Raw genomic sequence first — 14,313 nt, forward strand, 5'->3', positions numbered from 1 at the left:
GGGGAGTCCGTGCTGAGTCGCTGGCTCAAGTGGTTTTCCCCGGGCCTTCGGCCCTTTATCTTTTTCTCCCCCTAGAGTTTTACGATGACTCAGACGTTCCAAGTGGACTAACGTCGCCCAAGAGTCCATTTAGAAGGTCTGAGCGGACAAAACTGAGGCTGGGAAGACGGGGGACGAGTCCGCAAGGCAGCGGCCCGCGTGGGCGTCACGTGAAGGCCAAGCTGCGGGGGCCGCGCGCTCGGGTCACGCGGGAGCCGCGCTGGCGGGCGGGGCGGCGCGGCCACGTGACGTGGTGCGCTCCGCAGCGCGCGCCTCCTCAGGCTTTGTCAGCCCCGGCGTGCGGGTGCGCGCGCGCGGGGCTCTGGGACCCGCGGGCCGGTCCGCGCGGAGGGCTAGGCGGCGGCGGCGGCACCGCGTCTGAGGGAGCGGACTCTGCGCTGCGGCCGAAGGGCCCGGCGGTCTGGCAGGCACAGGTGGGGCGGCGGCCGGAGGGAGGGAAGGAGTCGCCCCCTGCGCGGACCTCGCCAAGGCGGGCGGGTGGCGTCAGCGCCCCGGGCCCGCGGCGGGCTGGCCGGGCGGGAAGGGCCGAGAAGGCCTCGGGCCCCCATCCACGTCTCAGAGATGGAACTTTCGTGGCCGGGAGCGGTTTCGGGAGGGATTCGTTTCAGAAGTTGTTCTTAGTTAACCCTCACCTCGTGTATCTACGGAACTTTTGAGCTCGCTACGCCACCTCCCTATTTACTGTTGGGTTGGAGGGCGCCGCCTGGCCCCCTCGGGTGGCGGTTCTCCCGGAGCATCTGTGGACCATTCTAGCCCCCCCCCCCTCACCCGGCGCTTACAGCTTAGTGAAAGTTCCGTAACCTTTCTTTACAGAAAGTCAGCCACATGGGGGTGGGTAACTCGCGATTTTACTCCTTCGAAAACAGTTGTTCGTGTTTTGGGGGACTCGGGGGAGGGGACTGAGCACTGCAGAATATCCCTCCGATTTAATTTCTCTGCCTGGAGGAAGTTGCTCTTGGAATGCGCGGTTTCGTGACATGGCATTATTGCGTTACTGCAGGGTTGGCCCAGTTCTCCACTGTCTTAGTTGTAAATGAATTGCTTTACTCTGTCTCATGAGGATGCTCGAGATTTGCTTTATCGTATTGTAATTTAATGAGCTTGTCTTAATTGTTGTTGCCTGTGAAATGCGTGGCCTTAAATGTGTAGGAATTCAACAATTTTCTTTGAAATTTCCGAAAGCAAAAGTAGTATGAGAAGGCCCCCCTGCCATTACACTTTTACATACTTTTTGGTTCGCTCTCTTTTACATTAGCAGACTTAAGTTGGTGACTTGATGTGAAACGTATTTGGAATAAGAAGCTGTTTCTCGTGTGCTCTCTCTTACCTGTGAGGTATTGTGAAATGTCACTATATATAGTTCCTCTAGCAAGCAAAAATAGGGTGGGATGCTACAGAAGGCAGTTACAGATATTTGGGAAAAGTTCCTGCTCCTTTTGTTTGGTTGGTTGGTTTTGTTTTGTAAAGGGCCAGATGGGTGGGCATCAGAACAGCTTCTGCTGCTCCTCCTCCTAGGGAGATGAATGGTTATATTATTAAAGACTTGTGATATTGATCCTTAGCATGGTTGTTACTACTTTTAGTGTTTATGAGATTGAACTAATAAAGACGAAGTGTTTGGTTCAGAATTGAACCTCATTGCTCCTCAGTATTTTTTTAAAGCGCACGCACACACACACACACACACACACACACACACACTGTTACATGAAATAAATGCATTTTACTTTTATTAGAATGTTTAAAAAATAAGTTAAATGCGCCATTGTTATCTGGAGCCAGATTTTAATTTGTGATTGAACATGAATGTAGTGGTGTCGGTATTGTTTTATTTGATACTTCAGATTGACGTTTCAAAGACTTTTTCTGTTCTCAACTTTAAAAATTAAAGCGCCAAGTCATGTAATAATAGTTTTTATCTTTTCAAGACACTTGATAAGCACCTGACTACAGTTAGGGGTAGGATAAACTTCTTTTTTAAGTCACCATCGTATAGTCCTTTTTTCTGTGAAATGCATCTTCTCAGAGACTACTGAGAAAAAGCAAATCCCCTAACAACCACAAAATAAAAATGTAATATTTTAGTAGAAAGTTTCTTCTTTCTGTGATGAGATTACCAACTACATTTCATCTGCTAGATCTCCAGGCTGTTCTCACTGCTCGCTCTTTCTCTATATGTGTGTATATACATATATATATATATGTTTTTTTTCCGTCTTCAAAGTGAAGATAACAGCAAGGAAGGCTCTTCAGCAGCAGCTGACCCATGGAACCCTCCCCCCTCAACACACACACATAGGGACGTGTGCACACACACACCTGCCTTCCCTGTGAGTAGCCCCCCTCTCTCCCACACTGTTTCCTCCAGTGACACATTGTTTAGGAAATCTTTCAGCTCACTGTGTGAAATAAGTTTATAAATAAAGACGTTTGCAAGGTAATACTGCTTCTACCTAGGGTTCCTTTATAAAATGCTATATACCCTTTAAGACTTAAGCATGAAGTCTTTCTAAGTAACTGAAACACTTCAGTTACCCTTCACACCTCCCTTGCTCTGCTCACTTGTTCATATAGCAGAAGGTTTAGCTTTGGAGTCAAACATTTCATTTTCTTGACAAATACCTATTGAACCTGACTCTTGGAATCTATCTCTTCCATTTACCAGCTCATTGACTAGTCCTTGAGCAAGCTGCTGAGTATCTATTTGTTAAACATTTTCTAAATCAGAACAACCCTCCAAGGATATGAGGAGTAAATGGAGCATATAACAGTGCCAAGCATATCCAGAGAGCTTAATAAAAGGTAGTAAATTACGGTGCTTCTAAGTGTCACAGACCATGTGTGTCTTATGTTTGCGATACAATATCCTAGTGAGTGGATTTAGAACTGTTTTTACTTGTGCACCCCCAAAATAATTTATGTAAAACAATTCCCCTTGCATAGGTTTAAGCTAATTTATAATGTTTTGCATTATACTCTCAGGTGGTTGGAGAGGATGCAGTATCCCACATAGTATAGATACTGACATTTTCATATAAAATTGGTTCATCACTCTTAGCTGTATCTCCTGGGGTATAATATTGCACTTTTATATCCATCACCGTCAGTTTATAAAATATATGCTATTTTACACGGTTCCTTTTTCTGGAAGTTGTATTTTGATTTTATCCACTTCTGCTTTTACCCACTCCTGAGTATTATCTTAATGTAATTTGTTTATACTCAAAAGCTTTTCATTCTCTGTCATACATGTCTTTAATAAAAATACTTGTGTAAGTTGAAACTAAGTTTTAAAATTTTTCTTTGACTATAGCTCTAGGAGTTACTTTTCTTCTGGATTGAATTATTACAAGTAATAATAGTCGGAACAGCATAATACCCGATGGATTTTTGATAAAGGATAATTCAATATAAAAATGGAATTTTAGTGGAAATTTATATCTTAAGGAGATGGATAGTTGGAGTCATGCCTAAAATTGAAATTGACACCTGTGACTTTTGGGCTGTTTCATTCTACCATGAATTCTGCCTTTCCATGCTGGGAAATACACCATAGTAAAAATAGGAATGGGAGTGTGTAATATTTGGTAAAGTTTTGCAAACTGAGAAGACTGTGAAAGGAGCTTGAAAGAGGAAAAGCAATAACATGATAGTTAAACTGCAGGCATGTTGCCCATAGGTCAGTTTTAGTGAGGAGGGATCTGAAAGCCTTTTTCTTAAAATTATATATGTTGTTGTTACATGTTCCTTGACAAATCTACATGTTCCCCTGGGTACACATTCCCTCATTTAAAGACCATTTGAGCTGTGGTTGTCAACGGGGGATGATTTTGGCAGCCAGGATACGTTTGGCAATGCCTGGAGATTTTTTTTTTTTTTTAATAATTTTATTTATTTATTTTTTAAATGTTTGGCTGCGCAGGGTCCTTGTTGCTATGCGGGCTTTTCTCTAGTTCCTGTTGTGACTTCTCTTGTTGCAGAACATGGGCTCTAGGGCACTTGGGCTTCAGTAGTTGCGGTTCCCAGGCTCTAGAGCACAGGCTCAGTTGCTTTGCCTCATGTGGGGTCTTCCCAGATCAGGGATCGAACCTATGTCTCTTGCATTGGCAGGCAGATTCTTTATCACTGAGCTACCAGGGAAGCCCTGGAGACATTTTTGATCCTCACGTGGTGGGTAGAGGAGGTCGCTGCTTCTGGCACCTAGTAGATAGAGATCAGAGTGGGGATAAACATCCTCCAGTAATCAGGACAGCCTCCCATAACAAAGAATTTTTCAGCCCAAAATGTGAATCAAACTGAGATTGAGAAACCCTGATTTAGAGGATTAGTTTTGGAATCAGACTATCTAACTCTGTAACCTAAGGTAATGGGTTAGTAAACTCTTTTTGTCAAGTGCCAGATAGTAGATAGTAAGATGTTTTAGGCTTGTGGGCCCCATATAATCTCTGTTGCATATCCTTGTTTTTATAACCTTTTAAAAATATGAAAGTAATTCTTAGCTCCAAGGTCTTTCAGAAATCTGTGATCTAAAGCAATTATGGCCTTCAAACCTCATTTTTCTTCCTTCTGCAAAGTACTAGTAACAATAACAATGTCTCAAGAGTTGTTTGTAAGGACTGAATGAAATGAACATCTAGCTTGGTCTCCAGCACACATTAAATGCTCTGTAAATGGTGTCCTTGGTAGTCATGGTGTCCTGTGAAAGTGAAAGTCGCTCAGTCCTGTCTCACTCTGCGACCCCATGGACTATACAGTCCATGGAATTCTCCAGGCCAGAATACTCGAGTGGGTAGCCTTTCCCTTCTCCAGGGGATCTTCCCAACCCAGGGATTGAACCCAGGTCTCCTGCATTGCAGGCAGATTCTTTACCAGCTGAGCCACAAGGGAAGCCCAAGAATACTGGAGTAGGTAGCCTATCCCTTCTCCAAGGGATCTTCCCAACCCAGGAATCAAACCGGGGTCTCCTGCATTGCAGGTGGATTTTTTTTTTTTTTTACCAATTGAGCTATCAGGGAAGAACACATGGTATCCTATAGCACAGAGCAAAAAATGCCAAGTCATGGTGTTGTTCAAGACCCTGTTCAAGTCATTTGAACAAACTTAACAGTGCTGGTTAAATTCCTGGGTCAGCTTGCCATAGCCTGTGTAACCTCTGCTGTCTTGCTTTCTGAACTCTGAGCCTGCTTGTATCCTAAGGAAGGTGGAATGCAGAATTCCTATCCCATGGTGTCTGAGGAAAGAAAGCATTCTACTGGCATTCTGTTCTAAAGACAGGATTCCAGGGTGGGGTTGTCAGTTTTCATAGGGGATTCAAGGTGAGACAAGTAAGATCTCTGATTATGGTCAATTGTATGTGATGTTTTCTAAATTGGGGACAAATATATGTAAGTGTACACACACACACACACTCTCTCTCAACTGCTGTGAAGTCCCTGTAAGTGACTGACCAATGGTTTTACTTTTCAGGTTAGAAAGTATCGTTAGGCTAATTTGGTGATGCCTTTATAGTGCAGATGGTTGCTAAAAGAGCCTTAAGTCCTTTAAATTATTGTATCATTATAATTTTTACTGAGATCACAGGAAGATGAAACCACAGTGTCTGTAGTAGGCACATGTGGATATTGGCTTGAGATGAAGGTAGTTGAAATTGAGATATGCTTCAAGTGTAAAATACACACTAGGTTTTGAAGACTTAATGCCAAAAATAAGGAAAACTATCTCATTAATAATTTTTATATTGGGTACATGGTGAAATAATATTTTGGATGTTTTTAGATAAATACTATCACTGAAGTTTTTTACTTTTTAAATGTGGCTATTAGAAAATTTTCAATTACATATGTCGTTAACAATTATAATTCTGTTGGACAGTGCTGCTCTAAAGCTTCAGTTTACCTTTTTAAAATTAGTAACTTTTTATCCTGCACATATAAAGAATTAAATATTTTTATAAGACTTGCAGTGAAAATCAGAGATCCCACCACCCTAGTCTCATCCCTTACTTCCAAAGCTTGTATCTGTTTTCTTACCACTTCTGGTCTTTCTGTCTGATAAACAGGATGCTTATACTGTTACTTTATTTTTCAGTGTTAGGCATTGTCCATTAACTTCCTAGTAGGAAAGATGGAGTTTTAGGTATGCTATACCACTTTTTATCCATTCATCTTCCCATCTTCTCAAGATAGTTGTAATTTTGCTTGTATCAGGATTCATTATTTATATTATTATGATATTAACCAAAGTTGAAACATGCAGTACATTGATTACCTGTCTTTCTAGCTCAGCATCTTGTTTTCCCTGGAGTTAATAATTGTCTTGATTTTTATTTCCTTAGTTTACCGTGTACTTATCACTGATTAAACCCTGAGTCCTCCCACAGTTAATATAGATCTCTTCTGAAAACTTAAGAACACATTAGGTATTTACTTTTATGCTCTTTTGAATTAAAGCACTCAGTCTTCTTTCAGGGCTGGAGAGAAATAGTGTCCTTGGGCTTGCTTAGGTGAAATCTGAGGGTCTACTTTATAAATTACCTTTGAATCTGTCCCTTATTCAGTCCTCGACTCTCTCTTCCAGAGGAGGACTGAATCCCATCAGTTCCTGTGCCTTTTGGAGGTTCTACCATGAAATGTATGTGGGGCTGCTTCTCTGGTTTCCTTATTGACAGTGTAGGCTTCAGCTTTCTCAGATCAGTTTTATGAGTTACCGTGTCTGCTGCCTCTTTCAGAAACGAAGCATGCCGGCTCCCTCCAGCCTCCCTCTTTGTGCGTTATTTTATTAATGAATATAATAAGGTGCAATATAGTGCATTAATCTTAAATTCACAGATTTTTAATATATGCATGGAGAAGGAAATGGCAACCCACTCCAGTAGTCTTGCCTGGAGAATCCCATGGACAAAGGAGCCTGGTGGACGACAGTTCATGGGGTCTCAAAGAGTCGGACACGACTGAGCAACTAACACACAATATGTGCATACACCCGTGTAATCACCACTCAGATCCAGATAGAGAGCATTCCCATATGCTATAAGGTCCCCTTGTGTCCCTTTCAAGTCCATACCAGCACCTGTAATCATTATTTTTGTTTCTGTCATCAAAGACTAGTTTTGCGTGTTCCTCAAAATCATACAGTATAGTAGTCTCAGTATGAAATCTTTTGTATGTAGCTTCTTTTGTGCAAAGACTTGGTGAGTCATCCGTGTTGCAGGCATCAATTAAAAAAAAATCCTGTGTATTACTGCATAATATGAACATGCTGCTGTATATACCTTCTTCTCCGGGTGGTCATTTGGGTTGTTTTGAGATTTTGGCTTTTGTGAATAAAGCTGCTATGAATATTACTGTACATATTTTTGGTGTGTATATTCATTCATTTCTCTTGGTTATATACCTGTAAATGGAAGTGCTGGATCATAGAGTGGGTGAACGTACCTTAGATAGAAATGCCAGACTTCCATAGTGGCTGTACCATTTTTCACTTACACCAGCAAAGTGTATGAGAGTTCCAGTTTCCATCTTCTCTAACATTTGCCAGTATTCAATTTTAGCCACCTGATAAGTATATATAGTTGACCTTGAACAATGGGATTAGAGGTGCCAACCACCACATAGTAAAAATCTTTCTATTACTGTCTCTGCCTCAGACATAAAGGAATTGATAAATAACTCATACGAGGGCAGAAAACTGAAACACTTTGGATTGAGTCAGGACACAGACCCTCTTTCTTTTGATTCCACATGTTGTGCTCTCTAATCAGACACAAACTTTTCCCTACACTTAATTAAAGAGCTATAAAATGAAAATACAGTACTGTATTTATTGAAAATAATCCATGTATAGGTGGACCCATACTGTTCAAGGGTCAGCTGTAGTCATATTTTGGGTTTTAGTTCATTTCCATGAAGGAAGCATGTGTTGAATGCCTTTTCACATGACCATTTAAATATCCTCTTTTGTGAAGTATCTGTTCATGCCTCTTTCTCATTGAAAGGAATGGTTATGCCTTTTAAATAATCTTGTGAGTCATTTTAATGGAGTTTGGGGAGGGAAGAGGGCTAACTGCATGTGAGAAACCTGCCATCTTTGAATGAAAGGTAACTTTAAAGCTTCATTCAGATACATTTTTCCCCCTCATTTCTGTCCTCCCCAATATGTGATTCAGCTTCATTTTTTAATTAACTACTGTAATCCAGAAGTATAGTGAATTTTAGAATGAGACTCTTGTTCCAACCTAAAAGGTACAGGAAACTTTTCTTTCTTACAAGAAACTGGAACATGAAAATTATTCAGTAGCTGTATTCTGATTTATTCTCTTTATGTTTTTAATTAAAAAGATACTTCAGAGCAAGAGCAATATTTATCCATTTAACAAATACATATTGAGTATTTCCTCTATGTCACATCTAAATAGGCTTAGGAAATACATCAGTGAACAAAGACAAGCAAGGCTCCAGTCCCCTGAAGTATATTCAGGTGGGAGGAATTAATAAATATCTAAATAAAGTAATTAAAAGTATATTTCCTGTTTTGCAGAAATGGAACAAGAACCCCAAGATGGAGAACCTATTGAAATTAAGATCATCAAGGAAGCATACAAGAAAGCCTTTGTATTTGTTAATAAAGGACTGAATACAGATGAATTAGGTCAAAAGGAAGAAGCAAAGAACTACTATAAGCAAGGAATAGGACACTTGCTTAGGGGAATCAGCATTTCATCAACGGATCCTGACTACACAGGTCCTGAGTGGGAGTCTGCTAGGCAGATGCAACAGAAAATGAAAGAAACGCTACAGAATGTACGTACCAGGTTGGAAATTCTAGAGAAGGGTCTTGCCACTTCTCTACGGAATGATCTTCAGGAGGTGCCCAAGTTGTATCCAGAATTTCCACCTAAAGACATGTCTGAAAAGTCACCAGAGCCTCAGTGCTTGAGTTCACTTCCTCAGCACAGTGAAGTAGATGGGAGCACTTCAGCTGCAAGTGCAGGATCAAGCAGTACACCTACTGCTTTGTCCTTGCCGTGTCCGAGTCATCCGTCCGAAGCACCTCCTGCTTACACTCCTCAGGCTGCTGAGGGTCACTACACTGTATCCTACGGAACAGAATCTGGGGAGTTCTCGTCAGTTGGGGAGAGCTTCTATAGGAATCACTCTCAGCCACCTCCTCTTGAGACCTTAGGGCTGGATGCAGATGAGTTGATTTTGATACCAAACGGAGTACAGATTTTCTTTGTAAATCCCGCAGGGGAGGTTAGTGCACCTTCATACCCTGGGTACCTTCGAATTGTGAGGTTCCTGGATAATTCTCTTGATACCTTTCTAAATCGTCCGCCTGGATTTCTTCAGGTAAGTAAAAGAGGTAAACAAATTTGAAATATGTGTAGAATATACTAATTTTATTTGGTAATATTTATGATGTGTCCAAGACAGTGAATGCAAAAAGGTTACTATAATTTCTAGTTCCTTTTTAACTTCATGAAATTTATGTGCCTTCAGCTTCTATGTTTGTATTTGATAACATTTCTTTTTCTTTAGATATAAAGTCTTGTTTTAGTATTAAATTTGTGATGACAGGACCTGAAGGAGATTGCAATATTCATCCTTTTAGTTTTTTATCTGAAGAAGAAACCTAATAACTTTAATTTTAAAAGGGATTTGTGTAACTCATGCATGAATGTGTAACTGTAAATTTCCACAAATGTTGTCAAGCCCCCACTGAGGGGCTAAACTGGGCTAGATGCACCCCGGTGTGTGAAACAGTGGTTCTCAGTTAGTAGGAACCACCCCTGCAGGCTCCACACACCCTGGGATATTTTGACAGTAGCTGGGGACATTTTTGGTTGTCACAGCTGGGATTGGGGTGTGTGCTGTTGCTACTGGCGTATATTGTGGGTAGAGACTGGGCATACTGCTAAATATTAAACAGGATAGCTCTTATCAGTTAAAAAAAACTGAAAATGTCGGTCATGCCAAGGTTAAGAAACCATGGTCTACAAGTAGAGACTGTGATGATGATCATCTGAGAAGCAATTCTAACTTTCCAAGCATATACATTTACCAGGATACACTTGGTCCAAGAGCAAAGACTGTCGCTAAATAAAGGTTGAGGTTAGGACACTGTTGTGGAATTCCTGAGGTATTCTGAAGGTGATGGTCCAGTATCAATCTGTTTTAGTATGGGGAGATGGGTTTCTGGAAGTACAGATGCAGTATTCATTGGATATAACAAAAGGATCTGCATGGCAGGGAGATGACTATTTAAGCAAGGCAGGTGCTTTTAAAGGTCCAGGTGATACGGTTTAGCTACGTACTAGTTATCTACATTTTTTTTCTTTCTTGGTATATTGTATTTTCAGTTCTTATGCAGCTTTTACTCTATGAAGTCCACTTGAAGGTTGTTTAAAGATAGTTGGAGATTTACTAGGGTATATGAAGGAGATATCTGGGAGCATTGTTGGAAGAAAGACTTCATTAATGGACAGGAAGAATAGTGTGAATCATAAGTTATTTTTTAAAAAGAACCCTTAAGGTTGAAAAGAGTAGGCTTATTGATTGGGATTATGAGGGGTCTGATAAAAGATAAAATGTTTTCTGCTGGACTGGTAATAAAGTGGCATTGTTAGAGTGGAATTTAAAAAACCTTTGGGTCCTGGGCTACCAGAGGTTCAGGGAATGAAAATTTGAAACATGCTATTGATTACATGAGCTCAACCATTAAAATGACTTGTCCTTTAGTAAAAATTTGTTCTGTGCTTTTAATTCTGTTTTTCTATTATCTCCTGAGTCCTAAATAAAAAGTAAAATTGTACCCCAAATTTGAGTCTTTTTAAGGGACTCTCATTTACATGTATTCAGTTATTTATAACAGTGTCCTAAAAGAGAGTTGCCATGTGTTTACTGATTTTTTTGTTCTTAGAAATCACTATTGCTTTATTTATGAAATTAGAAATAAATTTAAAGTTGGCAAACTAGAATTCTGTGGCTTCTACAAACTATTTTTCTCTTGAATTTAGTTTAAATATACTTTTTAAACCTGTCAGATTTGTAGTCAATTCATATGGAACTTGGATATGAAGTTGCTCTGTGAAAGTGAAACTGGGAGAAGTCAGCCTGTGGGTGAGCTCACCAGTCTGTAATACTTTGCCCTGAGAAAGGTCTGTAAGTTTTATTTGAGAAGTTTTGAGGATACTCCATTTCAATCAAGGTGACTTAGAGAAATCATGACACAGTAAAAGAAACTTTTCCCTAAATTTAGTCATTTAAGTATAACCATTATGACTTTTTGTTGTTGTTGTTAAGTCCACCACCTGTTGTTCATATTTTTAAAAATGTCTCATTTTTTTTAACTTTATCCTAAGCAATAACAACTGTGAAATTGAGGGAAAGATGTTGTATTTTTCCCTAATACATATTGAAATATGTAGCTACTCAAATTTAAATAGTTTGTATATTACTTGAAGTCATTTCACATACCGCTGCTGCTAAGTCGCTTCAGTCGTGTCTGACTCTGTGCGACCCCACAGACGGCAGCCCACCAGGCTCTGCCGTCCTGGGATTCTCCAGGCAAGAATACTGGAGTGGGTTGCCATTTCCTTCTCCAGTGCATGCAAGGGAAAAGTGAAAGTGAAGTTGCTCAGTTGTGTCCGACTCTTAGCGACCCCATGGACTGCAGCCCACCAGGCTCCTCCATCCATGGGATTCTCCAGGCAAAAAGAGTACTGGAGTGGGGTGCCATTGCCTTCTCCGATTTCACATACTACAGATGGTTATATATCATACTTTGGAAAATACAGCCATAAGTTTTATTGTAACTTGCCTGAAGTTTGACTTTTATTAAAGCTGGAGAGTGGCTTTTGAAATGACTTAAACAAAGATAACCCACTAAAATAAGAATTTGAAAATGTTTGTTAAGCACTTTTCTAGGAAAGAGTCAGACTTGCCTGCTTGATCTCTATGTATTTGTATTCTGTTGGTCAGAGATATGATAGTACACCAGAATTTTCCTTTGTTTATATGAAATCTTTCATCTCTTTGACTCATACCTCACACAATATTTGATAAAAATCAATTGTTCTTCCAAGTTTCTTAATATTAGAGAATGTCTTGGTTAGGGGCAAAATTATATTCTGGTCCCTCAAAGAATAAAAGAAATTAATACATTTGGATATTCTGATTTAAACTTAATTTCTTCTGAATTTAGATCTCCAGGAGGTGAGTTTAAGTCTTGGTGTGATAATCTGACCTCCCCATATGATGTCGCCGACAGCTTTTGGTTTAACTTCACAATAGATAGTGAATCCATAAATGTAACTTAATGTTTTTGCTCTATCAGGTCAGGGTGGACTTAGTAAAAAAAAAAAAAAAAACAAAAACCCGAGTTTCTAATTAAACTAATTGTTTAGCTTCTCCAGTGGCAGATAGCATGTGTTTAAACCTTAGCTTCACTCTTTGGTTGTTGACTCTGAGCAACTTTCAGTGCCTCAGTTTTCTTGTGGTTAAAATGACACTAACCAATTTCATGGAATTGTTTTGAAGATTAAATCAGTAAATACATGTGGAGTACTTGGAAACAGTTTGATTTTATTTAATTTCCACAAAGGGATGTTTAATAATAAAAGCTTAATTTACTTTGACCATTATTTATTTAAAGCTAGACTCATTATCAGTTAACAGTGGGCTATTTCAGGGCCCTGGTTTTAAGACTGTTTAATTAGAGGAGCAGTAAGATTTTTAGCACAGTTCCTGTGTTTTGCAGGGGGATCAGACTAGCAGAATGATTGATTTTTATTGGGGGTTTGTTGATGCTGATGGTTCTACAAAGCCTTGTAAAATGCATTTCAAACCTTAAAGTGTGTATTTGCTAGTAAAACAATATTTAAAACCTCAGTGAAAACCTTGTTTTGTTAATTGATTTGTTTTCAATTAATCCTTTCAGGTTTGTGACTGGTTGTATCCTCTAGTTCCTGATAGGTCTCCAGTTCTTAAATGTACTGTAGGTGCCTACATGTTTCCTGATACGATGTTACAAGCATCAGGATGCTTTGTAGGGGTCGTCTTGTCATCTGAATTACCAGAAGATGACAGAGAACTCTTCGAGGATCTATTAAGACAAATGTCTGACCTTCGGCTCCAGGTAACTTGTGTGATCACCTTCAAGATGAAAACCTACTTCAACATAATCACTTCTGCTTTCAAAGAAATTGTAATAAGCTCCAGTTTGATCAGTTAGGAAATAGTATATAATTTGCTTGTGTGTTCATAAATATTTAATACACATTGGGAATTGGCTGTAAATAGTGATTATTGTGGTCTCTGAAATCAAATTGTCTCGGTTTGAATTTGAACTCTTGCACTTAATAGCTGTCTAATTCAAGTTGTTGATATTCCCTATACTTCAGTTTCTTTATCATAAAATGAAGATAATAACATCCACTTTATTGGGCTATGATGAAGATTAAAAGTTAATGCCTTAAGACACTTACATCAGTGCTAGCAAGTAATGTGGGTATTAGCTCTTGTTATGACCACTGTCTTACTTCTCAGTTGGAAAAGTGGGCTAATGGGACTCAATGGTGAAGTGAAGGTAATTTCAGCATTGAAAGTGAAGTCGCTCAGTCGTGTCCGACTCTTTGCGATGCCGTGGACTGTAGCCTACCAGGCTCCTCGGTCCATGGGATTTTCCAGGCAAGAGTTCTGGAGTGGGTTAGCATTTCCTTCTCCAGGGGATCTTCCTGACCCAGGGATCGAACCAGGGTCTCCCACGTTGCAGGCAGACACTTTACTGTCTGAGCCACCAGGGAAGTTAATTTCAGCATTAGCAGATGGATAGTGTTAGACGTTTTAGGGGTATGTCTTGAAGAACAGATTTTGTCTAAGGAAATTGTCTTTGTTCTTACCATGAACGAAGGCAAAATGTGATTTAAAAAGTGGTTGGTCATCCTGTGAACTTGCCTCATTTAACCCATTTTCTCTGCCCAATACTGATCTGTTTTAGAAAGTTGAAATAGAGTATAATGGAGGTGTTTTCTTTAGGTGTTCTTGCCCATTCTAATGTAGGACAAGAGAGGAAACCATTTTTTGATTGTGCATATTGACAGTTATTAGAGGTTGAAGAGATTGACAGCCTGGTTTTATATATATATACACACACATATATATATATATGTATATATAGTATATATAGAAAATGTTTTATTTTCTCCTTTAATCAACAGATTTTTAGAATTCATTATTTAACCTGGTTCTGTGTTAA

General features: G+C 39.6%; 1 protein-coding gene across 2 annotated transcripts in view; it reads left to right on the forward strand.

Moving 5' to 3' along the window:
• The first annotated feature begins 310 nt into the window (after positions 1-310).
• SPART (spartin) overlaps positions 311-14,313 on the forward strand; it is a 28,797-nt gene continuing 14,794 nt past the window's right edge. Inside the window, exons 1-3 of one of the 2 annotated variants that reach the window (XM_081551825.1) lie at positions 311-473; positions 8,596-9,407; positions 12,997-13,194. In XM_081551825.1, the coding sequence (XP_081407951.1) occupies positions 8,598-9,407; positions 12,997-13,194 (1,008 nt within the window). In that variant the 5' untranslated portion in view covers positions 311-473; positions 8,596-8,597. Of the gene's footprint in view, positions 474-5,332; positions 5,376-8,595; positions 9,408-12,996; positions 13,195-14,313 lie in introns of those variants that run through there. The other variant, XM_081551826.1, reaches the window with a different exon arrangement.

This window comes from Giraffa tippelskirchi, chromosome 12 (assembly GCF_054371585.1).
Source record: "Giraffa tippelskirchi isolate mGirTip1 chromosome 12, T2T-mGirTip1v1.2.pri, whole genome shotgun sequence".
Taxonomy (NCBI): domain Eukaryota; kingdom Metazoa; phylum Chordata; class Mammalia; order Artiodactyla; family Giraffidae; genus Giraffa; species Giraffa tippelskirchi.